General features: G+C 34.1%; 3 protein-coding genes and 2 long non-coding RNA genes across 8 annotated transcripts; 2 read left to right on the forward strand and 3 right to left on the reverse strand.

The window, feature by feature from the left end:
• Window positions 1-980: 980 nt before the first annotated feature.
• On the reverse strand, window positions 981-2,682 carry LOC139814548 (uncharacterized). The gene is made up of 4 exons (XR_011732483.1): window positions 2,440-2,682; window positions 2,027-2,193; window positions 1,638-1,950; window positions 981-1,441 (listed from the first exon to the last, which is right to left on the reverse strand). It is a non-coding gene; the product is annotated as an uncharacterized lncRNA (long non-coding RNA).
• Window positions 2,683-8,824: 6,142 nt separating this feature from the next.
• On the forward strand, window positions 8,825-11,340 carry LOC139814187 (polyisoprenoid diphosphate/phosphate phosphohydrolase PLPP6-like). The gene is made up of 4 exons (XM_071780275.1): window positions 8,825-9,145; window positions 9,332-9,466; window positions 9,986-10,085; window positions 10,158-11,340. The coding sequence occupies exons 1-4, from the start codon at window positions 9,143-9,145 to the stop codon at window positions 10,541-10,543; spliced, it is 624 nt and encodes a 207-aa protein (XP_071636376.1). The 5' UTR covers window positions 8,825-9,142; the 3' UTR covers window positions 10,544-11,340.
• Window positions 11,341-11,393: 53 nt separating this feature from the next.
• On the reverse strand, window positions 11,394-18,193 carry LOC139814192 (uncharacterized). 2 transcript variants are annotated; one of them, XR_011732364.1, is made up of 3 exons: window positions 15,653-16,477; window positions 15,226-15,327; window positions 11,394-11,575 (listed from the first exon to the last, which is right to left on the reverse strand). It is a non-coding gene; the product is annotated as an uncharacterized lncRNA (long non-coding RNA). The 2 variants fall into 2 exon arrangements; XR_011732363.1 differs by lacking the exons at window positions 11,394-11,575; window positions 15,653-16,477 and adding exons at window positions 16,881-16,957; window positions 17,306-18,193 and having other exon boundaries at window positions 13,517-15,327.
• A 118-nt stretch (window positions 18,194-18,311) lies between these two features.
• On the forward strand, window positions 18,312-20,475 carry LOC139814185 (uncharacterized). The gene is made up of 6 exons (XM_071780271.1): window positions 18,312-18,555; window positions 18,728-18,941; window positions 19,254-19,409; window positions 19,504-19,590; window positions 19,780-19,836; window positions 19,917-20,475. Exons 1-6 carry the CDS (start codon window positions 18,376-18,378, stop codon window positions 20,135-20,137), a joined length of 915 nt encoding a protein of 304 aa, XP_071636372.1. The 5' UTR covers window positions 18,312-18,375; the 3' UTR covers window positions 20,138-20,475.
• Window positions 20,476-20,820: 345 nt separating this feature from the next.
• LOC139814186 (GTPase-activating protein and VPS9 domain-containing protein 1-like) lies at window positions 20,821-25,620 on the reverse strand. Of its 3 annotated transcripts, XM_071780272.1 has the most exons (7): window positions 24,685-25,620; window positions 24,373-24,584; window positions 23,917-24,292; window positions 21,728-23,832; window positions 21,312-21,608; window positions 21,040-21,248; window positions 20,821-20,960 (listed from the first exon to the last, which is right to left on the reverse strand). In XM_071780272.1, the coding sequence occupies exons 4-7, from the start codon at window positions 22,004-22,006 to the stop codon at window positions 20,834-20,836; spliced, it is 912 nt and encodes a 303-aa protein (XP_071636373.1). In that variant the 5' UTR covers window positions 22,007-23,832; window positions 23,917-24,292; window positions 24,373-24,584; window positions 24,685-25,620; the 3' UTR covers window positions 20,821-20,833. The 3 variants fall into 3 exon arrangements, with proteins under 3 accessions (XP_071636373.1, XP_071636374.1, XP_071636375.1); XM_071780273.1 differs by lacking the exons at window positions 20,821-20,960; window positions 21,040-21,248; window positions 21,312-21,608 and having other exon boundaries at window positions 23,321-23,832; XM_071780274.1 differs by lacking the exons at window positions 20,821-20,960; window positions 21,040-21,248; window positions 21,312-21,608 and having other exon boundaries at window positions 23,321-23,832; window positions 23,901-24,292.
• Between the last annotated feature and the right edge of the window lie 1,374 nt (window positions 25,621-26,994).

The raw sequence follows: 26,994 nt of genomic DNA on the forward strand, positions 1-26,994 counted from the left end.
AAGTAGAAACCTGCACATTGCTTCCTTTAAGTTTTTAAGAGTGCAAGTAGAAACTTGCACATTACTTTGTCATAATTTTTAAGTATGCAAATTATTTTTAAGTGTGCAAGTAGAAACTTGCACATTGCTTTCTCATAGTTTTTAAGTGTGCAAGTGGAAACTTGCACATTGCTTTCTTATAGTTTTTAAGTGTGCAAGTAGAAACTTGCTCATTGCTTTTTTATAGTTTTTAAGTGTGCAAGTAGAAACTTGCACATTGCTTACTCATAGTTTTTAAGTGTGCAAGTAGAAACCTGCACATTGCTTCCTTATAGTTTTTAAGTGTGCAAGTAGAAACCTTTGCTCACAAAGCTTCCTCTATGAGGAAGCTAAAACAAATAACTACTACTACCAAGATCTGCACCGACGGCGGCTCCAGGCAAGATCACGCACAGACCCTTCTGCGCACACCACCGCGACTCTCCTACTCGTCAGGGCTTCGTGGCAGCGCCGCGGAAAGAGCAGATTCTCCCCAGTGGCGGCCGCCCCACTTGCCGTTGACAGCAGATAAAATAAAAGCTTCCTCATAGAGGAAGCTTTGTGAGCAAAGGTTTCTACTTGCACACTTAAAAACTATAAAAAAGCAATGTGCAGGTTTCTACTTGCACACTTAAAAACTATGAGTAAGCAATGTGCAAGTTTCTACTTGCACACTTAAAAACTATGAAGAAGCAATGAGCAAGTTTCTACTTGCACACTTAAAAACTATAAGAAAGCAATGTGCAGGTTTCTACTTGCACACTTAAAAACTATGAGTAAGCAATGTGCAAGTTTCTACTTGCACACTTAAAAACTATGAAGAAGCAATGAGCAAGTTTCTACTTGCACACTTAAAAACTATAAGAAAGCAATGTGCAAGTTTCCACTTGCACACTTAAAAACTATGAGAAAGCAATGTGCAAGTTTCTACTTGCACACTTAAAAACTTTGAGAAAGCAATGTGCAGGTTTCTACTTGCACACTTAAAAATAAATAAGGAAGCAATGTGCAGGTTTCTACTTGCACACTTAAAAATAATTTGCATACTTAAAAATTATGACAAAGTAATGTGCAAGTTTCTACTTGCACTCTTAAAAACTTAAAGGAAGCAATGTGCAGGTTTTTTTATACACACTATTTCTGTTGTATTGTACTTAATAATTATTACAAACATAAATATAAAAAGCATAAACAGATTACATATTAAAGAACTAATCATTTAAGAGACCTGCTTTTTCTTCAGCTTCTAACGCATTATTCATAATTTTCATTTGTAATAATCTACAGTCCTTGTAGGATAATTTTCTTAAAATATCTCCTAACTGGATCAGAAACCCTTCAATACAATCAGCAGGTGTCCTTTCACTTAAAATTTTCATCAAATCTTTTTTTAATTCTGCATCACCTGATTGTGTTCTTCGCCCTAAAACAAATAATTATTTACATTTATTTACAATATAATATGCATAATAATATACAATTCAAATGTCGAAAACAATACAGTTGTATTTGTGACCATATAAATCTATTTTGATTTATTCTATTATCATTTATTCCATGGATTATTTATTTAATTTGTTAATAAATTGTTTGCGTTATTTAGGGCATAACAAACTTACGTTTTTCATGATGCAAAGAGATACTACTTGTACGAGACACACTTTTTCCTACTCCAAAAGTACTGTCATTTGTATTATCTTCTTCGATCTCATTTGGCTATCTGCAATACTGTTCTCATCATGTTCTTGCATTGTATTGGAGTAATCGGTGTCTAGGGCATCATTTACCAGTTCAGGGGCCCTATTCTTGAATCGTTTTCATGAAACTCGCATGCGAAATTCAATGCTTTTCAAATAGAAAGTCGCATACGAAAATCATTAGGGCAAGCTCGAGAATACGGTCCCAGGTTCTTTTGAAACATTACTTACAGAACTGTAAAGTTTTTAAAGACATAATTATCTTAAAAGTTGTATAAAATGTGCGTTATTATTGATGGAATACTACTTACAGCCTTCAAATTATGGAATCATTTAAAGCGAAAACTATCTTTCTTTTTATCTAAAGTTGATGCTACTGAACCATTTGGTGTGTATGCAGTCACTTTCTTTCTTGCTTTCATATAGCAATCACGGAGATTTCTCCAGCGCTTTTTAATACTATTTACATCAAACTTATCTACAATAGATTAATGAATAAATATTTTGAAAGAATTTTTTATAGAAGCTCATTGAAATGTCAATTTAATATCATAGGCTTTTGGTTCATCGATACAACACATACTCATTTAAATAATATATGTACAAAAATTTACATTCTCGAAGTCTCATAAAAATAACTCATATTATAAAAAATTTAATAACAAAAGTTTTATTTAAAAAAATTGTAAGTGATATAAAAATTATGGTCACATAAAATATTTACCTTCCAGTTCCTTGCTTATTTCCAACCACGCTTTTTTCACAGATAAGGAACCTCTTTCCTTATAGACCGGGAGCCCGTAACACTAAATTTGTGTCAAATCTTATTCATCGGGAAACCCTATATATTCGATAGAGTACATCCTTCTAATATTGAAAAGTCATTTCTTACACCTGGAGGGTGGGACAACCCCTGTGGGGGAATGAAAAAAAAAGCAGAGGGTATGTCAAATTTTATTCACCTTGAAACTTATTTGCTAGTTAGTTTTTAATAAATAATTTATGAAAAAACGTTTCTTACACCTGGCAAGCGGACAAAATTGTTCTTACAGGTTGTAAACAATGTAATATTTCACGAGGGTGATGTCAAATATTATTCACTTTGAAATTTATATGAGAGGTAAGTTTGAACTATAAATAATACGAAAAAAAAAATCTTACGGCTTGAACGCGGACCAAACGAGTTCTTACACTGCTTTGAAACTAAAAATTAAGAGCGCCCACGACGTTCTTTTGCTGCAGTGCGCACACGGTAATTTTCCTTTAATGTAGTATGTTAGTATATAAATCGGGTTTGTCACTTACGAACATGCAAAATAGATGGACAATAAAATGTGGAATAATTTTTCATTGTATATTATTCATTCTTTTTATTAAAGTAATACGTACGTATAATGTACAAAATCAAATATTCTGAATCTCATCGTCACTGTCTGAATCCTCAGAGGAGGAGTTCAAATTTATATCTGAATAATTTAATTCTAAGTCGTCCATAGAATGACCGATTTCATCGTCATCCATTTCCAATAAAAAATTTATTCAGACTTTTTGTAATGTCACCGAGTTGAACATTGACACCTCAATTGTAGCGTTCGAAGAGTATGTATGTAAAATTTACGGTTATTGTAAACTGAAATGTATTAATGAAGCGAGAGTCGCGGCTTTTTGTAAAACTTACAAATTAAGTGATAAAGAGAACATTTTCAAAATGACGAAAAAAAACTTTGATGGGTCAGTGCTACCTCCTAGCAAAGCAGAATTAAAACAACACATTCTGAGATCCATCTATATCGCAAACATTTGGCGAAACGCGCACAGACAACAGATAAATCATCTCATGATGGAAGACTTTGGTTGGAAATTAGAGGAGGACACATGCTCCTTCAAATGGTTTGAAGGCGATCAAATATGCCAATAAGTATCGACGACATCGTTGTGGAGAATCCGAATGAAGAAAATGAAGTATTGTATTGTTATTTAAAATTGATTCCTCTACAATTCTTAGCAAATATTCATGAATTATGTAATTTCAGATCAATCAGAGGAAATGGATGACGATAAAATTGGTCATTCTATGGACGACTTAGAATTAAATTATTCAGATATAAATTTAAACTCCTCCTCTGAGGATTCAGACAGTGACGATGAGATTCAGAATATTTGATTTTGTACATTATACGTATTACTTTAATAAAAAGAATGAATAATATACAATAAAAAATTATTCCACATTTTATTGTCCATCTATTTTGCATGTTCGTAAGTGACAAACCCGATTTATATACTAACATACTACATTAAAGGAAAATTACCGTGTGCGCACTGCAGCAAAAGAGCGTCGTGGGCGCTCTTAATTTTTAGTTTCAAAGCAGTGTAAGAACTCGTTTGGTCCGCGTTCAAGCCGTAAGAATTTTTTTTTTTGTATTATTTATAGTTCAAACTTACCTCTCATATAAATTTCAAAGTGAATAATATATTTGACATCACCCTCGTGAAATATTACATTGTTTACAACCTGTAAGAACAATTTTGTCCCGCTTGCCAGGTGTAAGAAACGTTTTTTCATAAATTATCTATTAAAAACTAACTAGCAAACAAGTTTCAAGGTGAATAAGATTTGACAAGGACACGTTCAAAAATTACATGTTTGTTATAATTTTCTGCATCTATGTACCGCTGACCGACCTCGCCAATATCATGTACCTTTCTTACTCGATTAAAACAACTAATTCTATTAATATGGCGGTGAATAAGATTTGACAGAAATTTTGTCGCGGGCTCCCGGTCTATTAACAGGGATTGTATGATTCCATAAACATGGCCTGGTTCGTACAACCTTCGATGAGTATCTCATAGTATAAACCCCACAATTTGTCCTCTTTATTTATATGTTTAACAGATGTTTCTTCTGTTGTACCATCTTCTTTATTATTTTCTAATAAAGCTGTATTGATACAAGGATAATTATTTATTATGCAATTTTGATATAAATTATATAAAGAATTATAAATATAGGAAATAATAAATGTTGTTAAGAATGTAAGCAAACCTCTAAATATAACATTTGCGTCGTCCACATAAATATCTTTGGTAAATGTTTAGTATAACGCTCTCCTCTCCGATTTTCTTAAAACTTTGTAAAATTGTTTATTTCTGTGTGTAAAAAACATTCTGAGAAGGAAAATCGTCGCTCAGGTCTCGTTTTTTTTAAATTTAATTTCAAAGTTTTGATGTCGGTAAGGTAGGAAAATGATAATTTACGTTTTTAAAGTACTGCGCAACTTCATTTGAAGGTCACGTGACTGCTAATTAAACTGTCTGCTAATTAAATACAAAAATGTGTGTGCCCTGTTTTAACAAAAATCCAAGTGAAAATCATAACTTTTATAAAGCAGTGGATACACACGTGTGTGCCCTGTTTTAACGAAAATCACAACTTCTATAAAGCAAGGCATACATACGTGTGTGTGTGTGTGTGTGTGCCCTGCTTTAACGAAAATCACAACTTCTATAAAGTAGGGCATACACACGTGTGTGTGCGTGCCCTGCTTTAACGAAAATCACAACTTCTATAAAGCAGGGCATACACACGTGTGCTTGTGCCCTGCTTTAACGAAAATCACAACTTCTATATAAAGCAGGACATACACACGTGTGTGTGTGCCCTGCTTTAACGAAAATCACAACTTTTATAAAGCAGGGGATACACACGTGTGTGTGTGCCCTGCTTTAACAAAAATCACAATTTCTATAAAGCAGGCCATACACACGTGTGTGTGTGCAGTGCTTTAACGAAAATCACAATTTATCAATTTATCAATTTATCAATTTTGGCCACGTACAGTATTTCACAACCATAAAATTTTAACCTAAATGGCACCGTTAATGAGTATGCGGACAACTTAATTTGTGAATATAGTAACAAATAAAATTGCGCAGTATTTAAAAAACGTAAATTATCATTTTCATACCTTACCGACATCAAAACTTTGAAATTAAATTTAAAAAAAAACGAGACCTGAGCGACAATTTTCCTTCTCAGAATGTTTTTTACACACAGAAATAAACAATTTTACAAAGTTGTAAGAAAATCGGAGGGGAGAGCGTTATACTAAACATTTACCATATCTTTTTTTGCAAAATCAATGTCGCGCGGCAAAGCATGAGTGTTCCATTAAATTGAAATTTTTTTGTGGCAACAAAAAGTTGCAATGTTTGCACTGGTAATACTTGAAAAAAGTAATTTATATTTTTTATTGTTTATTTTAACACTAAAGAAATTAAACTTTTTTATACTTACATTACGACGTATTGAATCCTTCCTAACCTCTACGTCCATCTCCATAATGTTTTAGGTAAATCTGAAGAATTTGGGCCTCCTCACCGATTTCGTTGAACTTAGGCTTAATCGACGCGTTTTTGCACAAAACGACCGAATCTGGCAGAAAAAAGTGTCGCTCTGCCCCGCGAAGCGAGATATTAACGGTTAAAGTAGTCACAAGTAGGTACCCTGGTAACACAGTCTGATAGTTCAGATACGTCCCGAAGAATTGCGTAAGAAAACAGTCAAAAATTGCGACAGAAGTGCATAATATCTGTGTTTAATGAGTACTTACTGGTACTATTGCAGTAGTCTGCTGTAAGAAGCTATTGTGAAATTTTATACTATTTGTTAAAAGTAAACATGCAGCAGAAATGTGAAAACAATATGGAAGTATCTGCCCAACAGAAAAATAACAGCAAATCGCGTTAGACTCTTCACGCACACTTGACTGCTTTTTGCAGCAGAGTTTTGAGTACAGATCCGATCGGCAGAAACGTGAAAAGAACGTGCAAGCATCTGCCCGTGAGAAAAAGAGCAGTCGAGTGTGCTAGACGCTTGAAACATATTTGCAGCAAAATTTCACAAGTGTATGTCGCTTAAATTGTTGTTTTTGCCGTACAGATCCGACCGGCAGAAACGCGAAAAGAACGTGCAAGCATCTGCCCATGAGAAAAAGAGCAGTCGAGTGTGCTAGACTCTTAAAACATATTTGCAGCAAAATTTTACAAGTGTATAATGTCGCTTAAATTGTTGTTTTTGCCGTACAGATCCGAGTGACAGAAATGCGAAAAAAGCGTGCAAGCATCTGCCCGTCAGAAAAAGAACAGCCGAGCGCGCTAAACTCCCAGACAGCACAAAATATTTATAAAATATTTTTAAAATATTTATAAAAAAGATTTAAATATTTTGAAAATATATACGTTGAATATTTTGTAAATATTATAATGTCCGGAAAATAAAAGTATCTAAAAGATTATAATAAATATTTTGAAATAAAGTGTAAATAATTATCATCAATATTATTAAAGTTGTTTTTAATATATGTTATATAAATATTTATAGAAATAATTACTGTAAGTTAACTGGAGATTGTGAAACTGTTATAGCTTCGTGCTGTAAGATGTAGGCTATACGCCTATACGGTCCATTTTGGCGTTACGAATTTCGAAAAATGTTTGATTAATAAATCAGCTAGATGTACGGTATATATTCTGCCAAAATCATTTGTATTTCTGCTGCTCTACTTCTTACGCAAGCATCTGTCGTAATTCTTGTTGAATTCTGCTGTATGTGCTAGTTTGCAACAATGCCGCTAGGCGGCGCATAATGGTAAAACTAACTCGTAAGTAAATTTCAGTTGGGATCTAATATAAGCAGAAGCAGGCCTCCGGCGAAGCAAAATCATGACATTCGCGACAATATCTTCGCCAGCAATGCAACGTAAAGCTGGATTTTCACGAGCCGCTGAAACCGACCGTTCGAGCGACAAAACGGATCACGTGACGACGTTTGTACCATACAAACGATACAAACGTCGTCACGTGATCCGTTTTGTCGCTCGAACGGTCGGTTTCAGCGGCTCGTGAAAATCCAGCTTTAGGCTTACCCAACACCACTGCGGTGCTATAAATATAAAAAATATTTTTGTAAATTATTTTAATCTTCCTAAAAAATATTTTAAAAATATTTTGTGCTGTATGGGTAGCAGTAGGCGATGCTACAAATCTGGCGCGATTATGTTGCACTGCGACTTGCGCAAGCATCTGCCGCATTTCTTGCACTATTCTGTTATATGTAAATGCATACACATATCTTCCACAATTCTGTTGCACTACGACGAGCGCAAGTTTCTGCCAACAGAAAAATAGTCAAAGTTGGAAATAGAAAACGCATGATCTGCCCGAAAGTTAATGCACGACTTTTCGTGCAGTCTTACAGCAGAAGTGCAATGGAAATGGGTGCGTTCAGCCGATACTCCGCTAGCCTAGCAATCGTGAGCAGTCGCTCGTTTCCTCTCCTTTTAATCCATTGGGTCAAAGGAGAGGAAACGAGCGAAAACGAGCGACTGCTCACGATTGCTAGGCTAGCGGAGTATCGGCTGAACGCACCCAATGTTACCAGGGTAGTAACGCAAACGCATACGGGAAAGGTACAGAAAAATGCGGAAGAGCGCTGATTGGCTGTTCGAATCATGCATCCTCTGTCCCGCATGCTGATTCCCGTATCGTGTGACCGCACCCTAATGCATTATGCTAAGACTCCATAGACGCGGAAACGCCGTGCGGTAGAGTGCGTTGACCAATCAGAAGGCTGCCGCAAGTCGCCTGCGGCAAAATCAAAATTTGTGATTGGTCAACGCACTCGAATCTGCCGCACGGCGTTTCCGCGTCTATGGAGTCTTAGCATAAGGGCCTAAGCAGAATGGCTGTCTCGGCAGTGTTTTATGCCTTGTCTTTGTCTTATGTATAGCGGGGAGCACACACTTCTGCATAACGCATAATACGTAAGCATAAGAAAACTGATTGGTCTATTTCCTTATGCACATGTGTATGGACCAATCAATTTTCTTATGCTTACGCATTATGCGTTGTGCAGAAGTGTGTGCTCCCCGCTTAACGCACAATACTGTACAGTATTGTGGGTTACATAAAGCGGGGAGCACACACTTCTGCACAACTCATAATACGTAAGCATAAGAAAATTGATTGGTCTATTTCCTTATACACATGTGTATGGACCAATCAATTTTCTTATGCTTACGCATTATGCGTTGTGCAGAAGTGTGTGCTCCCCGCTTAAGACAAAGACTTAAGGCATAAAACATTGCCAAGACAGCCATTCTGCTTAGGCCCTAAGCAGCCCTAAGGGTGCAAACCCATGCAGCGGAACGCTTGTGATTGGTCAAAGCTCTCGTTCCGCGATTTTCTGCGTTCCGCTGCATGAGTTTGCACCCTGAGTTCTAACTTCGTGTTTGGCATGGCAATTTTTCGATTACTGTTTATCAGGATAGATATAAAACAAGTAGATTGCATGATTTTGTGACGATGCAACATTTGGACGTTCGTCTGTTAATTTTTCTGGCCAGTTGGGAAGCAACGGAATAATGGTACATCCGTCACTTATAACCTCTCATTCTCATATTTGCTTTATTCGTTGTTATATTGCATTCAATAGTCTCACATATTTGTATTATACATATTTTTAATTAATTAATTTCTTTTTTTATTGAAACTGCATTATCTTTTTTTTTTCCAAGTTTGTAATAAGACTAAAATGTTATTTTACATTTAAGGAGGAGAAAAGAGAAATACCATCAATGCTAAGAAAGTTTTTAGCCGTTGACGCTTATTTAACTAATGCATTTGTTAAGTGGGCAGAGCAAGTTTCACTTTTGAGACGACTTAAAGCACATAACAAAACCCTAGACGTGAGATTATTAATTTTGTTCATTAAATAAAAAATAATATATGTATATAATGTGTATATATATATATATATATATATATATATATAATATGTATATATATACACAATATATACACAATATATATATATATATATATATATATATATATATATATATATATACGTATTTTTTTCTACTTACTATTATTTTTTTATACTTATTATATGGGCACTACTTTTAATTGAAGTTTAGCTCCAATGGCCTTGACTTTAACACATGTTGTTGAGATTGAGGTCATGGTTCTAGTTTCGTACACAATTCATTATATTAAAATGGTTCTATATGGGTTTCCAACTTGCACTTGAAGCGAAGTACAACACGTCTAGTGCTTGCAATGCAAGATAGTCTATCATTGTACGGCTTGCATGAAAAGTTAAAAACCCATGTGAAACCATTTTATATTAAGAATAATCGCTGTACTTTCAAGTAGAAGAAAATTAGAAGTGGCGCCCATATAATGAGTAAGTATCTTTCTTTTAGATATCGTGTCATAGCATAGCGTGGCTGGTAACTAATCTCATGTTAATCTGGGTTTTTAACAACTCAAATTTATATCAGATGCAAGTTAATCTTTTAATAGGTATATCCAAAATGAAGCTAATGACACGTTGTTGTTTTTAAAAATTATGTTAAAGAACGAAAATTATTTCAGGTCTGACGCTCGATATTATTCTAGTTGTTACACTAAAAGCAATAACGAGAAGGAGACGACCTACGATCAATGGCAGTTTGGCTCCCGAAAAAGACTCATTTCCATCCGGCCATTCGACTCGCGCAGCATTTATCACATATTTTTTCTTTAATTTATGGCCTATACCCTTAATATGTGTACCATTCTTATTAGCATGGTCCTTTTCAGTATGCATGTCCAAACTACTAGTGAGAAAACATCATATAATTGACATTTTGGCAGGAATAATTCTTGGTATATTCCAAGGTTTGCTAATAGGATACATATATCTGAAACAAGAGACTTGCGCGAGTTTAGTTTGGTGGATTACGGACGAAAAAATATCCGGAGCCGAGTATGATGTTTGAATATATCGTTATTTCCTATGCAAGAAAATAATCCACTTTGTTTCTTTTTTTTATCGAGACTATCTCGATTGTTGAGTTTTTATGGTTATATGCGTGCGCAACTAATTAATTAGTATTTTACCAAAATATTTTTACATGATATACAAATATGTGTGTACGTATACTCCGACATATATAGTATAGACTGTGCTCAGATATAGAAAAATATGACCGGTGACTCACACCAGTGGAAGAAAAGAGATAGCGACTGGTAGAGGCCAAGCTGCCTCTTTCTATCCAGTAACATATAGACAAAGAGGGAACGAGGTAAAGATCAACTTGCCGGATACTTTCCCTAAGAGCAAAAAGTCGACTTGAAGTCGACTTCTACCGAAACTGACTTGGCAGAGAAGTCGACTTTTTTAAGGACGAAAGTTGACTTCCCGTCATGACGAAAAGTCAACTTCCCGCCAACTTTTAACGTCGATAAAATAAACCCCTAAGAGCAAAAAGTCGACTTGAAGTCAACTTCTACCGAAATTGACTGGCAGAGAAGTCGACTTTTTAAAGGACGAAAGTCGACTTGAAGTCGGCGAATGTCGCAAAAACCACCGATTTAAAGTCGACTTCCCGTCATGACGAAAAGTCGACTTCCCGTCATGATAAAAAGTCGTCTTCCCGCCAACTTTTAAAGTCGATAAAATAAACCGCTGTGTACGTCTGGAGGTCGGTTGTGTATCTTGAAACGAGGTGAAAATGACAAAAGTTAAAATATTTTACTAGATTTTGATAAATAAAATCGTAGATACGCTAATGAATTTTCTCACTTTTGTAATTTTTACCTTATTATTTCAAGATACACAATCGACCCCTTGCTGGAGGGCTAAAACTGATGCATTTCGATTTTTTTTCATATATAAAATAATTTAATTATCTAAAAAACTGTATAATTACAATTCTAATGTTTTGTTCTTAATTACAAAGGCGGCCATATCTGTGCCACTTCTGCGTGCGCGGATTCCGGCACCTACTTCTGGTAAGCTGACAACAGAACTAAAATTAAAACATTCCAGCGTTAATCGCGAAACAATATGCAAAAATTAGCTATATAAATATATGTAATATATATATATCATATTATCATCATAATGTTGTAAATATATAATTATATATATATATATATATATATATATATATATACATATATAATATCCGCAGACTTTTATACTAGACCACTAACATCAATGGACGCACTGCCGAAAAGCTGATGCGAGTGCGAGGTGCAAATGTTAGTGAAGGGTGCGGCCATATTGAATTAACAATAAGTCACTATCGGGTGTTCAGTTGCTCATGATGTGCGTTTATCTGCATTCGTTATTACAGTACATAACAAAGCAGGCGAATGTTTTTGTGTTAAATATTGGTACATGTTATCAATAAGTTTGTAAGTCATGCCTTCGACGTGTAGCGTACAGTGGGGAGCATTAATGAGTTCCGTTACCCGGTGAGCTACGGTGCAGAGCGGTGCAGGCGAGCGCGCTACGTTACCGTCACGGTCGATAAAAGGTTCAAATACAGAACCGCGAACGCGTAAAAATGGTCAGTCACGCTGTATTGCTCGCGCGTGCATTTGATTAAAAAAACATTTTTAATACAATTTGATGCGCACAATTAATACGTATTACATACAATATAACAATCATAGGTGAATATGTAATTATAATTGTATTATTATGCATCTGCAACTATTATTCCACCGACTAAGTATGTGTTTACTGGAATAATATAATTACAGATAATATGATAATTATAATTACAACATTATTACCTATAATTATTCTATTGCATATAAAAAATTATTTCGCGATATTTTATAATTTTTACGATGTCGTATTATTTTCAGTATCTTATTTATAAGTAAATAAAATATTAAAATTAAAAGCTAAGTAATGTTACGGCCAATATTCCGAGCAATATTAAAGTATTAATAAAAAGCTAGGTATATATACATTTGAATTATAATTATCGAGTCAACGTTTCGACTTGGTCTTTCTCAGGGCATTACATTCAAACTTACAAGTGATATAAATAAAAATAATAATAACTGTTGAAGTTCACATTATCAACACTGAAAATTATAGTCATCGCCGATGGAACGATTACGACACGCAAAAGAAATAAGGTCAAAGCCAACTTCGAATTAAACGCCGTCACAGGCCACATAATTGCAATAATTGTTACCGATTACAATAAATCCTGATCTGAGTTGTAGCTGACGGAGGTGAATTTCGTGCATTTTCCGTATATTTTAAAAGGGGCAATCCTCTGTATGATCCTGGTATCAGCCATGCTCAACGTCGGAAATTGTCATGTCCGATATTAAATGGAAGTAGAGATCAGTGTTGCGTCAAGAACCTTTTAAAATATACAAAAAATGCACGAAATTAGCACCTCCGTCAGCTGCAACTCAGATCAGGATTTATTGTAATCGGTAACAATTATTGTAATTATGTGGCCTGTGACGGCGTTTAATTCAAAGTTGGTTTTGACCTTATTTGTTGCTAATTTGTTGCTCGCAACACAAGTGTAAATAACAGCGGAAAACCTCAGCGTGCGGATAGTCATAAGAGTAAAGTATCAGAAAAGAATTTGGTGCTCGTTTAAATTTGCTACTGGCGTATTGTCTGAATTTGTTGCTCTCGATATATTCAAGTTCCGAATTTGTTGCTTACAAAATAAGTATAAACAATAGCAGAAAACCTCAGCGTGTAGCTATAGTTATAAGCGTAAGGTATCAGAAAAGGATTTGCTTCTCGTTTAAATTTGGTACTGACGTATTGTCTGAATTTCATGCTAAGATGTTTTCCGCTATTGTTTATACTTATTTTGCAAGCAACAAATTCGGAACTTGAATATATCGAGAGCAACAAGATCAGACAATACGCCAGTAGCAAATTTAAACGAGCAACAAATTCTTTTCTGATACTTTACTCTTGTAACTAGCTGCACGCTGAGGTTTTCCGCTATTGTTTATACTTATTTTGCAAGCAACAAATTCGGAACTTGAATATATCGAGAGCAACAAGATCAGACAATACGCCAGTAGCAAATTTAAACGAGCAACAAATTCTTTTCTGATACTTTACTCTTGTAACTAGCTGCACGCTGAGGTTTTCCGCTATTGTTTATACTTATTTTGTAAGCAACAAATTCGGAACTTGAATATATCGAGAGCAACAAATTCAGACAATACGCCAGTAGCAAATTTAAACGAGCACCAAATTCTTTTCTGATACTTTACTCTTATGACTATCCGCACGCTGAGGTTTTCCGCTGTTATTTACACTTGTGTTGCGAGCAACAAATTAGCAACAAATAAGGTCAAAGCCAACTTTGAATTAAACGCCGTCACAGGCCACATAATTACAATAATTGTTACCGATTACAATAAATCCTGATCTGAGTTGCAGCTGACGGAGGTGCTAATTTCGTGCATTTTCTGTATATTTTAAAAGGTTCTTGACGCAACACTGATCTCTACTTCCATTTAATATCGGACATGACAATTTCCGACGTTGAGCATGGCTGATACCAGGATCATACAGAGGATTGCCCCTTTTAAAATATACGGAAAATGCACGAAATTAGCACCTCCGTCAGCTGCAACTCAGATCAGGATTTATTGTAATCGGTAACAATTATTGTAATTATGTGGCCTGTGACGGCGTTTAATTCGAAGTTGGCTTTGACCTTATTTCTTTTGCGTGTCGTAATCGTTCCATCGGCGATGACTATAATTTTCAGTGTTGATAATGTGAACTTCAACAGTTATTATTATTTTTATTTATATCACTTGTAAGTTTGAATGTAATGCCCTGAGAAAGACCAAGTCGAAACGTTGACTCGATAATTATAATTCAAATGTATATATACCTAGCTTTTTATTAATACTTTAATATTGCTCGGAATATTGGCCGTAACATTACTTAGCTTTTAATTTTAATATTTTATTTACTTATAAATAAGATACTGAAAATAATACGACATCGTAAAAATTATAAAATATCGCGAAATAATTTTTTATATGCAATAGAATAATTATAGGTAATAATGTTGTAATTATAACTATCATATTATCTGTAATTATATTATTCCAGTAAACACATACTTAGTCGGTGGAATAATAGTTGCAGATGCATAATAATACAATTATAATTACATATTCACCTATGATTGTTATATTGTATGTAATACGTATTAATTGTGCGCATCAAATTGTATTAAAAATGTTTTTTTAATCAAATGCACGCGCGAGCAATACAGCGTGACTGACCATTTTTATGCGTTCGCGGTTCTGTATTTGAACCTTTTATCGACCGTGACGGTAACGTAGCGCGCTCGCCTGCACCGGTCTGCACCGTAGCTCACCGGGTAACGGAACTCATTAATGCTCCCCACTGTACTTGGATGCCGAAATCGAACCACTACTCCTGTAGTATTAAACCCTTTCTTTGGACATTCTGTATATGCCAGACTATTGTATAGAAATTTTGTATAAAACTGTATAGAATCTGTAGTATAGCATATCTTGACTAAAATCAACATGGCGGCAAGCATCACGGCCGAGATGCCTGTCAGCGGTCTAGTATTGTATAGATGTCTATGATAATATCTAAATATTATTTTATAAATTAAAATCTCACATTTTTTATCCGAACCCCAGATTTCTAGCAGTTTGTATTTGAACACGACTCCCTGCGACTGCAGCGTTTGTACATACTATTGCTTGAGTGCGTGGTATCAATCTGAAAAAATCGTACTGAATTGATGTAATCCATTCGATGAATCAACGTGAAATTAAAAGGAGATAGAATAAAGCCCCTTGCACAATGCCAGGCAACAGGCAATAGGAACAGGAAATAACCAAAAAATCGTTAATTACAACCTAAAAAATTCAAATGCTATGATTGGTTGGCAATAGGCAATAGGCACAGAATTTCCAACGTGACGGAAACTCTGTGTCTATTGCCTGTGTCACTGTTTATTCTGCATTTATACATGATTTCTGATTTCTATTCCCTGTTCCTATTGCCTGTTGCCTGGCATTGTGCAAGGGGCTTAACGATTTACCTGGCCCATAACTTGGTGATGCTCCTAGGTGTCGTCAGCAGCGACGGGGCCGACGGGACAACACAGAACATATACTAAGGGCCATATTCATAGTCGAATCTCAAATTTGCTCTTAAGACGATCTTGGTCAAGGCGGCCTTATTCAATCAAAATCGTCTTAAGATTGGTAGATTTCATAGTCGTGAAACAAGGCGGTCTTCACGAAGAAGATTTCGCTCAAGGAAGTCTTATTTGATTTGAGATCGCCTTGGCGAAGACCGTACTTAAAACCATGCTTATTCTCGATCGGCTGTTTCCGTACTCTTTCCGTTGGTTCCTCCAATAGGAACTTTGGATTTATTATTATCCGCACTTTCATGTATGCAATCAATGGACAAGTGAGATAGTTTTGAAGTGAGGTTAACCGATAAACTCTTTCGATCGATACAAACGTGGGACAGCGCAGACCAGCACGGTGCAATCCAAGGCGTTAAGATATGTAAGTAATATTAATTTTCAAACAAATATAACTTTGGGCTACCGCACAAGCTTACTTTATGCTAAGTTTATTGATATTAAACTTAGATACGTACATATGTAACTTTAAACTTTAATCAACGCAGGCTTATTCTTTAACTCATAACGACAATTTGTTATCGTTATAATGTTTTACTACGTGAAAAAGCTGCGCAAAGACATTGCAACAATAACGAAGTGGCGTTAAGAGTTACAGAATAGGCCTACTGCGTAATATACGTTACGGAAGAGTTTGTGCGTAGTAGTTAGATTTTAATAAAAGAATACAGTCAGTGCATGTGTAATTATTAATACAAAATATTTTATTTTTACAGAAATCTTGTGACCGTTCTGACCGCCCTCCTGTTTCTCTTTGTGCTGTATCGGAGGCGGATGTGACGTTTCTATACACGTAAGTATCTCAGTTTAAACGATTTTTGTAACAGATTGCCATATTATATGCCTTATTAAACATTTTATGTTTATAAAACCGGTACGGGCACACAAGATTTCTGAAAAAATAACAAAATGTTTAATAAGGCATATAATATGGCAATCTGTTATGCTAGGTCTACAATGCGAGTCGTAAAGTCGTGAGTCGTAAGAATTGTCCAATCACAATTGAATTTGAGGAGAATAATCGACTGTGATTGGTCAATTCTTACGACTCAAGACTTTACGACTCGCACTGTAGACCTAGCATTACAAAAATCGTTTAACCTGAGATACTTACATGTATAGAAACGTCACATCCGCCTCCGATACAGCACAAAGAGAAACAGGAGGGCGGTCAGAACGGTCACAAGATTTCTGTAAAAATAAAATATTTTGTATTAATGATTACACATGCACTGACTGTATTCTTTTATTAAAATCTAACTACTACGCATAAACTCTTCCGTAACGTATATTACGCAGTAGGCCTATTCTGTAACTCTTAACGACACTTCGTTATCGTTGCAATGTCTTTGCGCAGCTTTTTCACGTAGTAAAACATTATAACGATAACAAATTGTCGTTATGAGTTAAAGAATAAGCCTGCGTTGATTAAAGTTTAAAGTTACATACGTATCTAAGTTTAATATCAATAAACTTAGCATAAAGTAAGCTTGTGCGGTAGCCCAAAGTTATATTTGTTTGAAAATTAATATTACTTACATATCTTAACGCCCTGGATTGCACCGTGCTGGCCCACGTTTGTATCGATCGAAAGAGTTTAACGGTTAACCTCACTTCAAAACTATCTCACTACTGATTGCACACATGAAAGCAAAAAAGAAAGAACAAGATATAAGCCAGACCAACTCGATATTGTCGTTACAGAATTATATTTAAAAGTACGGCACAAACAATTGTTTGCAAAATTTGAAAGTACATGCGTAAATGTCCCAAAAACGGTTGCTTAAGACGTCCTCGGACACGTCTTGACGAAGATAACCTCATTTAGTGAAATAAGATGGTCTTAAATGACTATGAATTCATACTAAATAAGGTAGCCTTAAGGTCATGCTTAGATGTGTTTATGAATCACATCAAGACATTCCCAAATAAGATCATCTTGAATAAGGTACGCCTTGAGCGTTTGCTTAAATCCCGCCTTATTTTTCAACTATGAATCTAGAGGGCATCTTAAGACGGTACTTAAGACGATCTTAAGGCCTTCACACATAAAATCGCGTAAGAACGTAAAACGTAAGCGTAAGAAAATCGAACAATCCCAATCAAGTATTGTGCTGTCCGTAACCACAATAGGGGGAAATACTTGATTGGGATTGATCGATTTTCTTACGCCTACGTTTTACGTCCTTACGACATTTTATGTGTGAAGGCCTTTAAATATAAGAACGGACTATGAATACGGCCCTAAGGCCGGTATTCATAGTCCCTTCTCAAGTATTGGCTTAAGATGATCTTAACTAAGATCATCTTATTTGTATAAGTTTGACTTAAGATATCATGTATTCATAGTTTCAAAATAAGACCGTCTTCATAAAGAAATTGGTACTTCTTTTTGCTTAAGATTTTCTTAATGAAGTTAGTGCTTAAGACAATCTTATTTTGCATTCGGCAATCTTCGGAATTTTTCTGATGTATCAACCAATGGAATATTACGTTGAGTATTCGGCCTAATAATTTTACAAGTTGCATGTCTATACGTTTCATTATTCGTGTATCAAATTTATTGACAGTGAAAAATATAAGTGAAATATAAATAAAATTAAAAAATAATGGCAACTAATAAGAAATATTACACTGATGCAGAAAAAAAATATTTTTTACGAATTTTACCGAAATATTCACATATTATTGAAAGAAAAAAAAGTGATGCGACAACCTTAAAAGATAAAGAAGAAGCATGGAGTCAAATTTGTGATTCATATAACATATCATCTATTATTACAAGCAAGGTAAAAAGTTAATATATTATATATAATTAGCTGTATTCATAATTGTGTAAAATAGAAATGTCCATTATATTTGAGAATTATTTGATATGACATTTAAGGTTAAGATAATTTTATTTAGGTACATATATCTTTTGTTTTAAAAAGTTAATAATTTTATAAATTATATATACAGAGAAGTGTTCAACAACTTAAAAAATTATGGAGTAATCTCAAATCAACTCAGAGAGATGCTCTTACGCATGAAAAACAAGCACGATTATTAACAGGTGGAGGTCGTGAACCTTCAACTGCTGAAATTGATCCTGAGATTGCTGCAATAGCACCAAATTTGATGACAACAGCACCGACATTATTTTCATCAAATATGTCAGATGAAAAAATACAAGGTAATTTAATTTTCATGTTAGGGCCGGGGCACGAACATTACCGTAGCGTCTTACGCCACCTTACGTGAGAATTGCCTTACGCGACACGTACCAAACGTACGGCAACGCACATAGAAAAACGTAACGTAACGCATGTAACGTATGATATGTTACGTTACGTTTTTCTATGTGCGTTGCCGTACGTTTGGCTTACGTGTGGCGTAAGGCAATTCTCACATAAGGTGACGTAAGACGCTATGGCAATGTTCGTGCCCCGGCCCTTACTAATATAATTAAAAAATTATAAAAGTAACAGATAATATATTTTTTTAGAACGTCGAGAGAGAATTCTAAATGAAGATTGTATAATTCCTGAAGAATTATTACTTGAAGATGAAGATAAATGTTCGTTAGTTGATGATAATGTTTATGATAATGCACAAGTCATTTTTGGTGATGATAAATCGATTGACATACCTGATACGAAAGGTTTAACGACTAATTTTACTAATATTTTCTATTAATAAAATTGTCTGTAAATTATATAGAATTAATACACTAACAATGCAATTGAATGTTACAGAATCAAGCAGTGAGATTGACAATACTAACAATGAGAAAGCAAGTAATGTAATACTAAAATGTACAACATTAAACAGAAACCGTAAAAGTAAATTGTATTAGTGTTTATTTTTACTGTATTTATTACTATATTTAAATTAATTTTATCAATTTCTCTAATGATAATTTTTTATAAAGTAGAATTGTAAAAAAAACAAGGAATTCTACATATACATTTATCATCATTATTGTCTGTACTAATATACGTGTATATATATTTTTTCTTTTTATTAAACAGCATCTACGTCAAAAAATGAACCAGAAAAACATTTTACAGAAGATATAGATAACATTGGTAAGAAAATACGTCATATCTATTTTTTTATCTGCATGTATATAATAATGATTTTAATTACAAATTTTTTTATAATACAGTACCTGCACCAAAGAAAAAAGTCGTGAAATTGCGATTAGAAAATAAAGAAAACATTGATGAAAACACATTGAAAATAGAACGCATCAAACGCATAATTCAACAAAAAGAGGAAATCGCACATTTGAAGATACAACATCAAGAAACAATACAAAAACTTGAAATAAATCATCTTAAAGAGAAATATGCCTTAGAAATTCCCTGCAGCTGTTGCTGCTGCTGAATTATCGGAATTATTACTTAAAGAAAAAAAAATTAAGTAAAAACGATCTACATTTTTTATAAGTTTAATAATAAGTACGATACTGTCGATAAAAAGATAATTCTTTTTCGTTTTTCAACTGTGATTATATTCAGTATTATGTTCTTATATTTTAATTTCTTTTTAGTTTTTTATTTAAAAAGGTAAATGTTCTAGTAAAAAGATAACAACTTTTTTAGTTTTATATACATTTATGTATTATTACTGTGATTACTTAGTATTATATTATAATTATCTCGATGTATTATATTGATATATTATATTAATTGTTCAATTCAATTTAAAATTATATCTACAGTTAATAGTTTAAAAAGTTTTTTTGAAAAAGCAAAAGTATGTCTTTAATAAAAAATAAATACTACTGTGTACTTTAATTGTGATTCTTTATAAATAAATAAAAAATATTAAGTGCAATAATTATTTTATACTTTATTTTAAAAAATGCTATTTTATTTGTAATAAATACAATAATTTTATTTATAATACTTTAATTAAACATACGGGCAATCAATGCTTCGCGGGCAGCAAATCCATCTAACACTTCATTATTAGGCTCATGTACAGGTACTTCTTCGTAGTCATTTATGTTAAATTCATCATCATCCTCTGATAATACATCATTAAAAATTAATGACATATTATGTAATACAGCGCATGCTACAACAATTGTTGTAGAAGTAATAGTTTCGTTGTTAATCCTCGTGATAGACAAGGAAATCGTCTTTTCCAAACGCCGTAAGTTCTTTCTACTATTAGCCTTGTTCTGCACTGTATATTGTTGTAGCTGCAATAATATTATAATATGCATATGTTTTTACTCATACATTATATTTTATAATATAAAATAAAAAGAATTTTCTTACCATGTTTCTTCATCAGTTCTAGGATTTGATACAGGTGTCATCAAAAATGGTAAACATGGATATCCTCTGTCACCAACAAGTATACCATCTAATTGATTTTCTATATATCGTATATATAATAACGAGGTACGGAATATTCGGCTATCATGAGCACTACCAGGCCACTCTGGTACAATGTCCAAGAATTCCATACGAGGCCCAACAACAGTCTGCATATAATTTATGTTATTCATAAAAAAATATTACAAATAAACAAAAATAGTGATACATACTTGTACGTTAAGTGAAAAGTATCCTTTTCTATTTCTATAGATTTCACTTATATTTTGAAATCTTGTATCGACTAATCTCACATGGGTACAATCAATTGCTCCATCTACACCAGGGAGTCCAATAGCTCCATTCCCTTTTCCAAGATCATTAAATAATCGCCGATTTTCATTTCGTCTTTCTTCATCTTGTGGCATTTTTATATACTCCTTAAGCAAGCTAGCAATTAGTAAGGTTACACGAGAAACAATTCTTGAAATTGTTGGTTGTGAAACAGTCATTGTATCACCAAGAAAAAGCTGAAAATATTAAAAATATATACAATTATTTTATTATTTCTAATTTTATTAATTATTATATATAAATTTATAATATAAATATATATAAATATGTATATGTATTACATATATATTCATACCTGGAAACTTGCAGTTGCATATCTTAAACATATCAATAATTGCATTACTGGTGGAATCGGTAGACCACGATTATTAATTTTCGCTAATCCTTCTTCAATTCTTGGTAATATACCATATAAAACAGACTCCTTATTAAATCTGTATCGTCTCTTAAATTCAAAATTATTATAAAATTCAAATGTATTTTGTCCATCACGAATATATCGTTTTCGTACTCGTACATTTTCCAAATTATAATCTTCAATATCTTCCACTTCTAATTCCATTTGTAATTCCATTTTTAATATTTATGATTTAATATTTAACAATCATCTTACAAATAAGATTATCTTAAGTCATGTACGATGTTGACTTAAAATCATAACCTTACTTTTTAAAAATATGAGCTTATTTGAGTCAAATAAGACTGTCTTATTTAATTAGGAATCTAACCAGTTTTAAGGTATACTTAAGAATATACTATGAATCATGATAGAAAAAGGATATCTTCATAAAGGTAAAGCTTAAGATAATACTTAAGAAAATCTTAATTTCTGACTATGAATCTAGAGGGCATCTTAAGACCGTACTTAAGGCGGTCTTAAATTCGTATGTATTTGACCGGAAATAAATGTCCGGGAAAGAATCTACCATATGAAATCGTTTGTATTTCGTATGAAGACTTTTGAAGTGCAATTGAAAAGGTTTGTGAGTCATTCGTTTAATTGTAATTAATTAATTATTTTTACACCATGCATTTAGCCGAAATAGCTAAATTAATAAAAGTTTTTATACGGAATCGTTTGTATTTTGTATGAAGAGTTATGAAGTGTGATTAAAAAGGTTTGTGAGTCACCCAGATAATTTTAATTAAATATTTATAAACTCGGTAATTAGCCGAAATATAGATTTTTAGTTATTCATGTTAAAAGGAGAAGGCGCTAGTGTTTCCGAAGGTCCGTCTGCAATCAGAATTAATATGAACGTTTTAAAAATTATTTTATACTAAAATAAATAAATATACAGGCTAATAAACCTGTAGCTATGAGCGATAGTTGTTAATTAAGTTTGTAAAGATGTGCCAGCTGTGCAGGGTGAAGAGCAGGTTATCTCAAACGCCCTGCCACAACCCAATTAAAAGAGACTCAAATGTCATTACCGCTGAGAAGTACTTTTTGCCATTTAAGTTAGCATGTCAGAGCAACCGGATTGTCCATTGCGTTCCACCTTGAATTTTTTTTACAGTCGTTTATTAGGATTGCCCTACTTTTAAATTGAGCGCTTTTAAATGTATTATTATTAAACTACCGATATCGACATATTATTAGTAATTTAATATTAAAACTGGACAGAGTGACGTAAACTAATTCGCTCATAGTATTATAACAAAGTATTATGCGTTCAAATTCTCGAAAGCTAATAGCTTCTTTACTATGCTCTCTCTTTATGTCGATCGATTCAGATAAAAATCTCCGAAGTCTTTCTTTCTCTCGCGATATTCCTAGAGTAAAACTGTACAAAAGCTCTACGAAATTGGCGATATTTTTCACGGATCTGGTTCGAGTCTCGGCTCTTGAGGAAGGTGCGCATGTAGAAAGAGTACGCCAACACAGTTTATCCTGCTAAATGATTATCAATTCTCTATAAGTTCTGTATTGTACATAAATTATAGAATATCTAAACGTTTCTTTTTTTTTCGATGTCCTGTGACATTGTACAATAAAGTTACAAATAAAGATAAAGCCACACTTTACGTATAATCTGATTCAGTCTTTGCTAATGTTACATAATAACGTGCGAAAGAACTAACAGTTAGACTATTTAAGAGGCTATTTAAGAATTTTAATTGATACTGGAAGCATAAAACTGTTTAGCTAGCTTTACACAAGATATTGGTCTTCTTCTTTATGAAATCGTCAAATTATGATTATGATACATTTCTACATTATCACCAGCATCGAATCTAATCTTATTTATCGTGATACTCTTGAGAAACTGTTAATCCATTGTTTTAACTCGATCGCGGCGCAGAACTGCGTCCACCAATATTGTTCTTCTCCCTCCAATCGATTCCCGTAAAAGCTGTCTACATATTGAACAGTCGATACAACGACGGCGGATTAGTCTGAAATTAAGCACACGTTAACAATCACTCTTCTTGCTAAAATCACAATTTTCTTTTCAATCGCATACCTTGATTATGACATACCTGTAGACCAGCACGGGAGTCAGATCGTCGGCAGCAGGTATGCCTCTTTCCGACGCCATGGAGAAGAGATTCATGATGGTAGTCGCGCAACGAAATACACACTGCAACTTATCCCTAGGAGTCTTATACGCCGATATCACAGCCAATTCAGCCTGCGCCCATGACCAGGGGCATTCGTAATGATAAACTTTTGAAATGCGTAGGTCCCTGTGATTTGGAGTTACGACCTTTGCCAACTTATTGATGTGACCGTGAAAAAGCTGGTCCCTATATACATCTCCATCTTCATTTAGATAGAGCGCATTGTGGTATACCCGTGCCATGACGGTTCTTTCCACCACGACTCTCGCCAAATCTAACTGGTTGGCGCTTGCCGCTGAAAGTAAGAAGTAAGTTCAGACGTCTCTGAGCACTCCGCTAAGATCAATTGCGAGATAAATAATTATATTCATGTACATTGCCAAATCGGATCGTTGTCCATTTCCACGTGGACCTTCCCTAGAAAATTATCCACGAGATCCTGTTTCTCGTCAGCTAGCGTAAGCTTTTTAAACTCTTCGCAGAAACGCAGGAGGAAAGCCTTCTTTTTTTCCAAAAATACCCTCACACAAACGGATACAAGATGATTATTGATAGCATCCCGATCGCACTTAACTCGCACGCATAATCTGAAAAATATTATTATTAAACGGTTAACATCTTACATTTAAACATCTTACATTTACTTATACATTACATACAAAGATGATATTTATATATAAACAGTACCTATCTAAGTGAGCTAATGTCGACAGCAATCCCTGACGACATCTGATTAAATATGCGATATATAAGGAGATCGCTTTTGATAATCCTCTCGAAGTGATTTGAAGAGCTTTCTACATCCATCGTCATTAAATAGACGCACGCAACGTAAAGTTTCATGAAGATGAGCTAGTTAGACTTATATAGCTAACTAAGACTTAGCTCAGCTTCAGTTTTGCCGTTTGCTATGACAGAACCCTCCTGCTGATGTTCCCCATCAAGCCTCACGTTCTCTTCCTCCGCCTGAGTCTCCATTTGCGCGAAGATCACGTTGATCATCTGCGTGAGAGTCGCACAGGCTGTTGTTTGATTCACCAGGTTGCGCGACGACAAGTAAACGTTGTAAACAGTACGAATTGTTAACAGTACCGTACCCTCGTATACCTCCACATGCTGGCTTGTCATTACAGTCAGCAGAGCTTTAATAATCTACAGCTGCACACTCTCATCGGTCTGTGGACCGGTGAAGCAACCGCAAATTGTCTCGACAATGCGCACAATCAGCAGCTTGTTAGGCTCCGTTGAATCAGGCACATTGCCAGTGAGATGGCTATATGCGATTAACTTCTGCAGGCAGTCCAGTGCTGTGTCACCACAATCCGTAGTGACTAGCTCTGACATGCTGACTCAAATGGCAAGAAGTACTTCTCAGCGGTAATGACATTTGAGTCGCTCTTAATTGGACTGTGGCCCAATTAAGGGCGTTTGAGATAACCTCTTGCACCCTGCACAGCTGGTGTACATCTTTGATCTCGTTACGGAGGTCCTCTGCAAGATGGAAATATGAGTGACAAACTTAATTAGCAACTATCGCTTATAGCTACAGGCTTATTAGCCTGTATATTTATTTATTTCAGTATAAAATAATTTTTAAAACGTTCATATTAATTCTGATTGCAGACGGACCTTCGGGAACACTAGCGCCTTCTTCTTTTAACATGAATAACTAAAAATCTATATTTCGGCTAATTACCGAGTTTATAAATATTTAATTAAAATTATCTGGGTGACTCACAAACCTTTTTAATCACACTTCATAACTCTTCATACAAAATACAAACGATTCCGTATAAAAACTTTTATTAATTTAGCTATTTCGGCTAAATGCATGGTGTAAAAATAATTAATTAATTACAATTAAACGAATGACTCACAAACCTTTTCAATTGCACTTCAAAAGTCTTCATACGAAATACAAACGATTTCATATGGTAGATTCTTTCCCGGACATTCATTTCCGGTCAAATACATACGAATCTCGAACGGTCGGTTTCAGCGGCTCGTGAAAATCCAGCTTTATGCGTTGTGCAGAAGTGTGTGTCCGGCCCCTTATACGTCATAACTGCTCGCTACCAACGCTCTTCCTTCCGAGGTAGTGCATTAATAGCGTTAGCGTTTACAGGCTCTATGAACAGCGCAATAGTAAATGGTAGTGAATTGTTGTGATTGTTTATTTGAAGAAAAAGCTTTGCGTGTGCACACGTATTGTAAATATCGTATTAATTACGAAGTTACAAATATGGATTATATAGAAACAGATATATATATATAATATATTTAATATTTATATAATAATTCTTTTTCAGCGGCGGCGGAATTGGCGAGTGATAATTTATCGGAATAATGAACAAAAATAGCAAACAATAAATACTCAGCACTTGTTTTCAAAATACGATCATTTCATTAGCATTACTAATATCTTTTCTTTCACAAAAAAAAATTTATTTTAAAATTCACTGTATATAACCATCAGATATCAGACTTTTTTCTCTCTTACTTATTAAATATTTCTTCACATATTAAGTTGTATAAATAAATATGAATAATATACTTAATGTAAAACTTATTTTACTGACTTTAAATACATATCTTTTATTAATTTGAAATTACCGTAAATAAAATAACATTTTATTAGATTTTGATGGTTTTAACGAAAAACGTTTTGCTGTGATAAGCAAACCTGCAGAAGAAAATGCGCATTCAGATGCTGAACTTGTAATCGCGGTATGGCATAAATGCAGCATACCAATTTGTACAAATTCGGCAGTGACAACTTCATTTAATTTATTCCACCATTGTAGAGGATCTTCGATAATAGATTCTGACATATGTAAATACTTTTTAACTTTTTATAACTTCGACAAGAATAGGATCTTCAGGAGGAATAATGCTTATTGTATGTTTCGCAGCCAACTCCAATCGTAATTTTTTAACTCCAAGAAGCTCACATGACTTATTAAAATAATCTGCTATTATGAAAAAGTAAAACTAAAC

This window comes from Temnothorax longispinosus, chromosome 6 (genome assembly GCF_030848805.1).
Source record: "Temnothorax longispinosus isolate EJ_2023e chromosome 6, Tlon_JGU_v1, whole genome shotgun sequence".
NCBI classification, from domain to species: domain Eukaryota; kingdom Metazoa; phylum Arthropoda; class Insecta; order Hymenoptera; family Formicidae; genus Temnothorax; species Temnothorax longispinosus.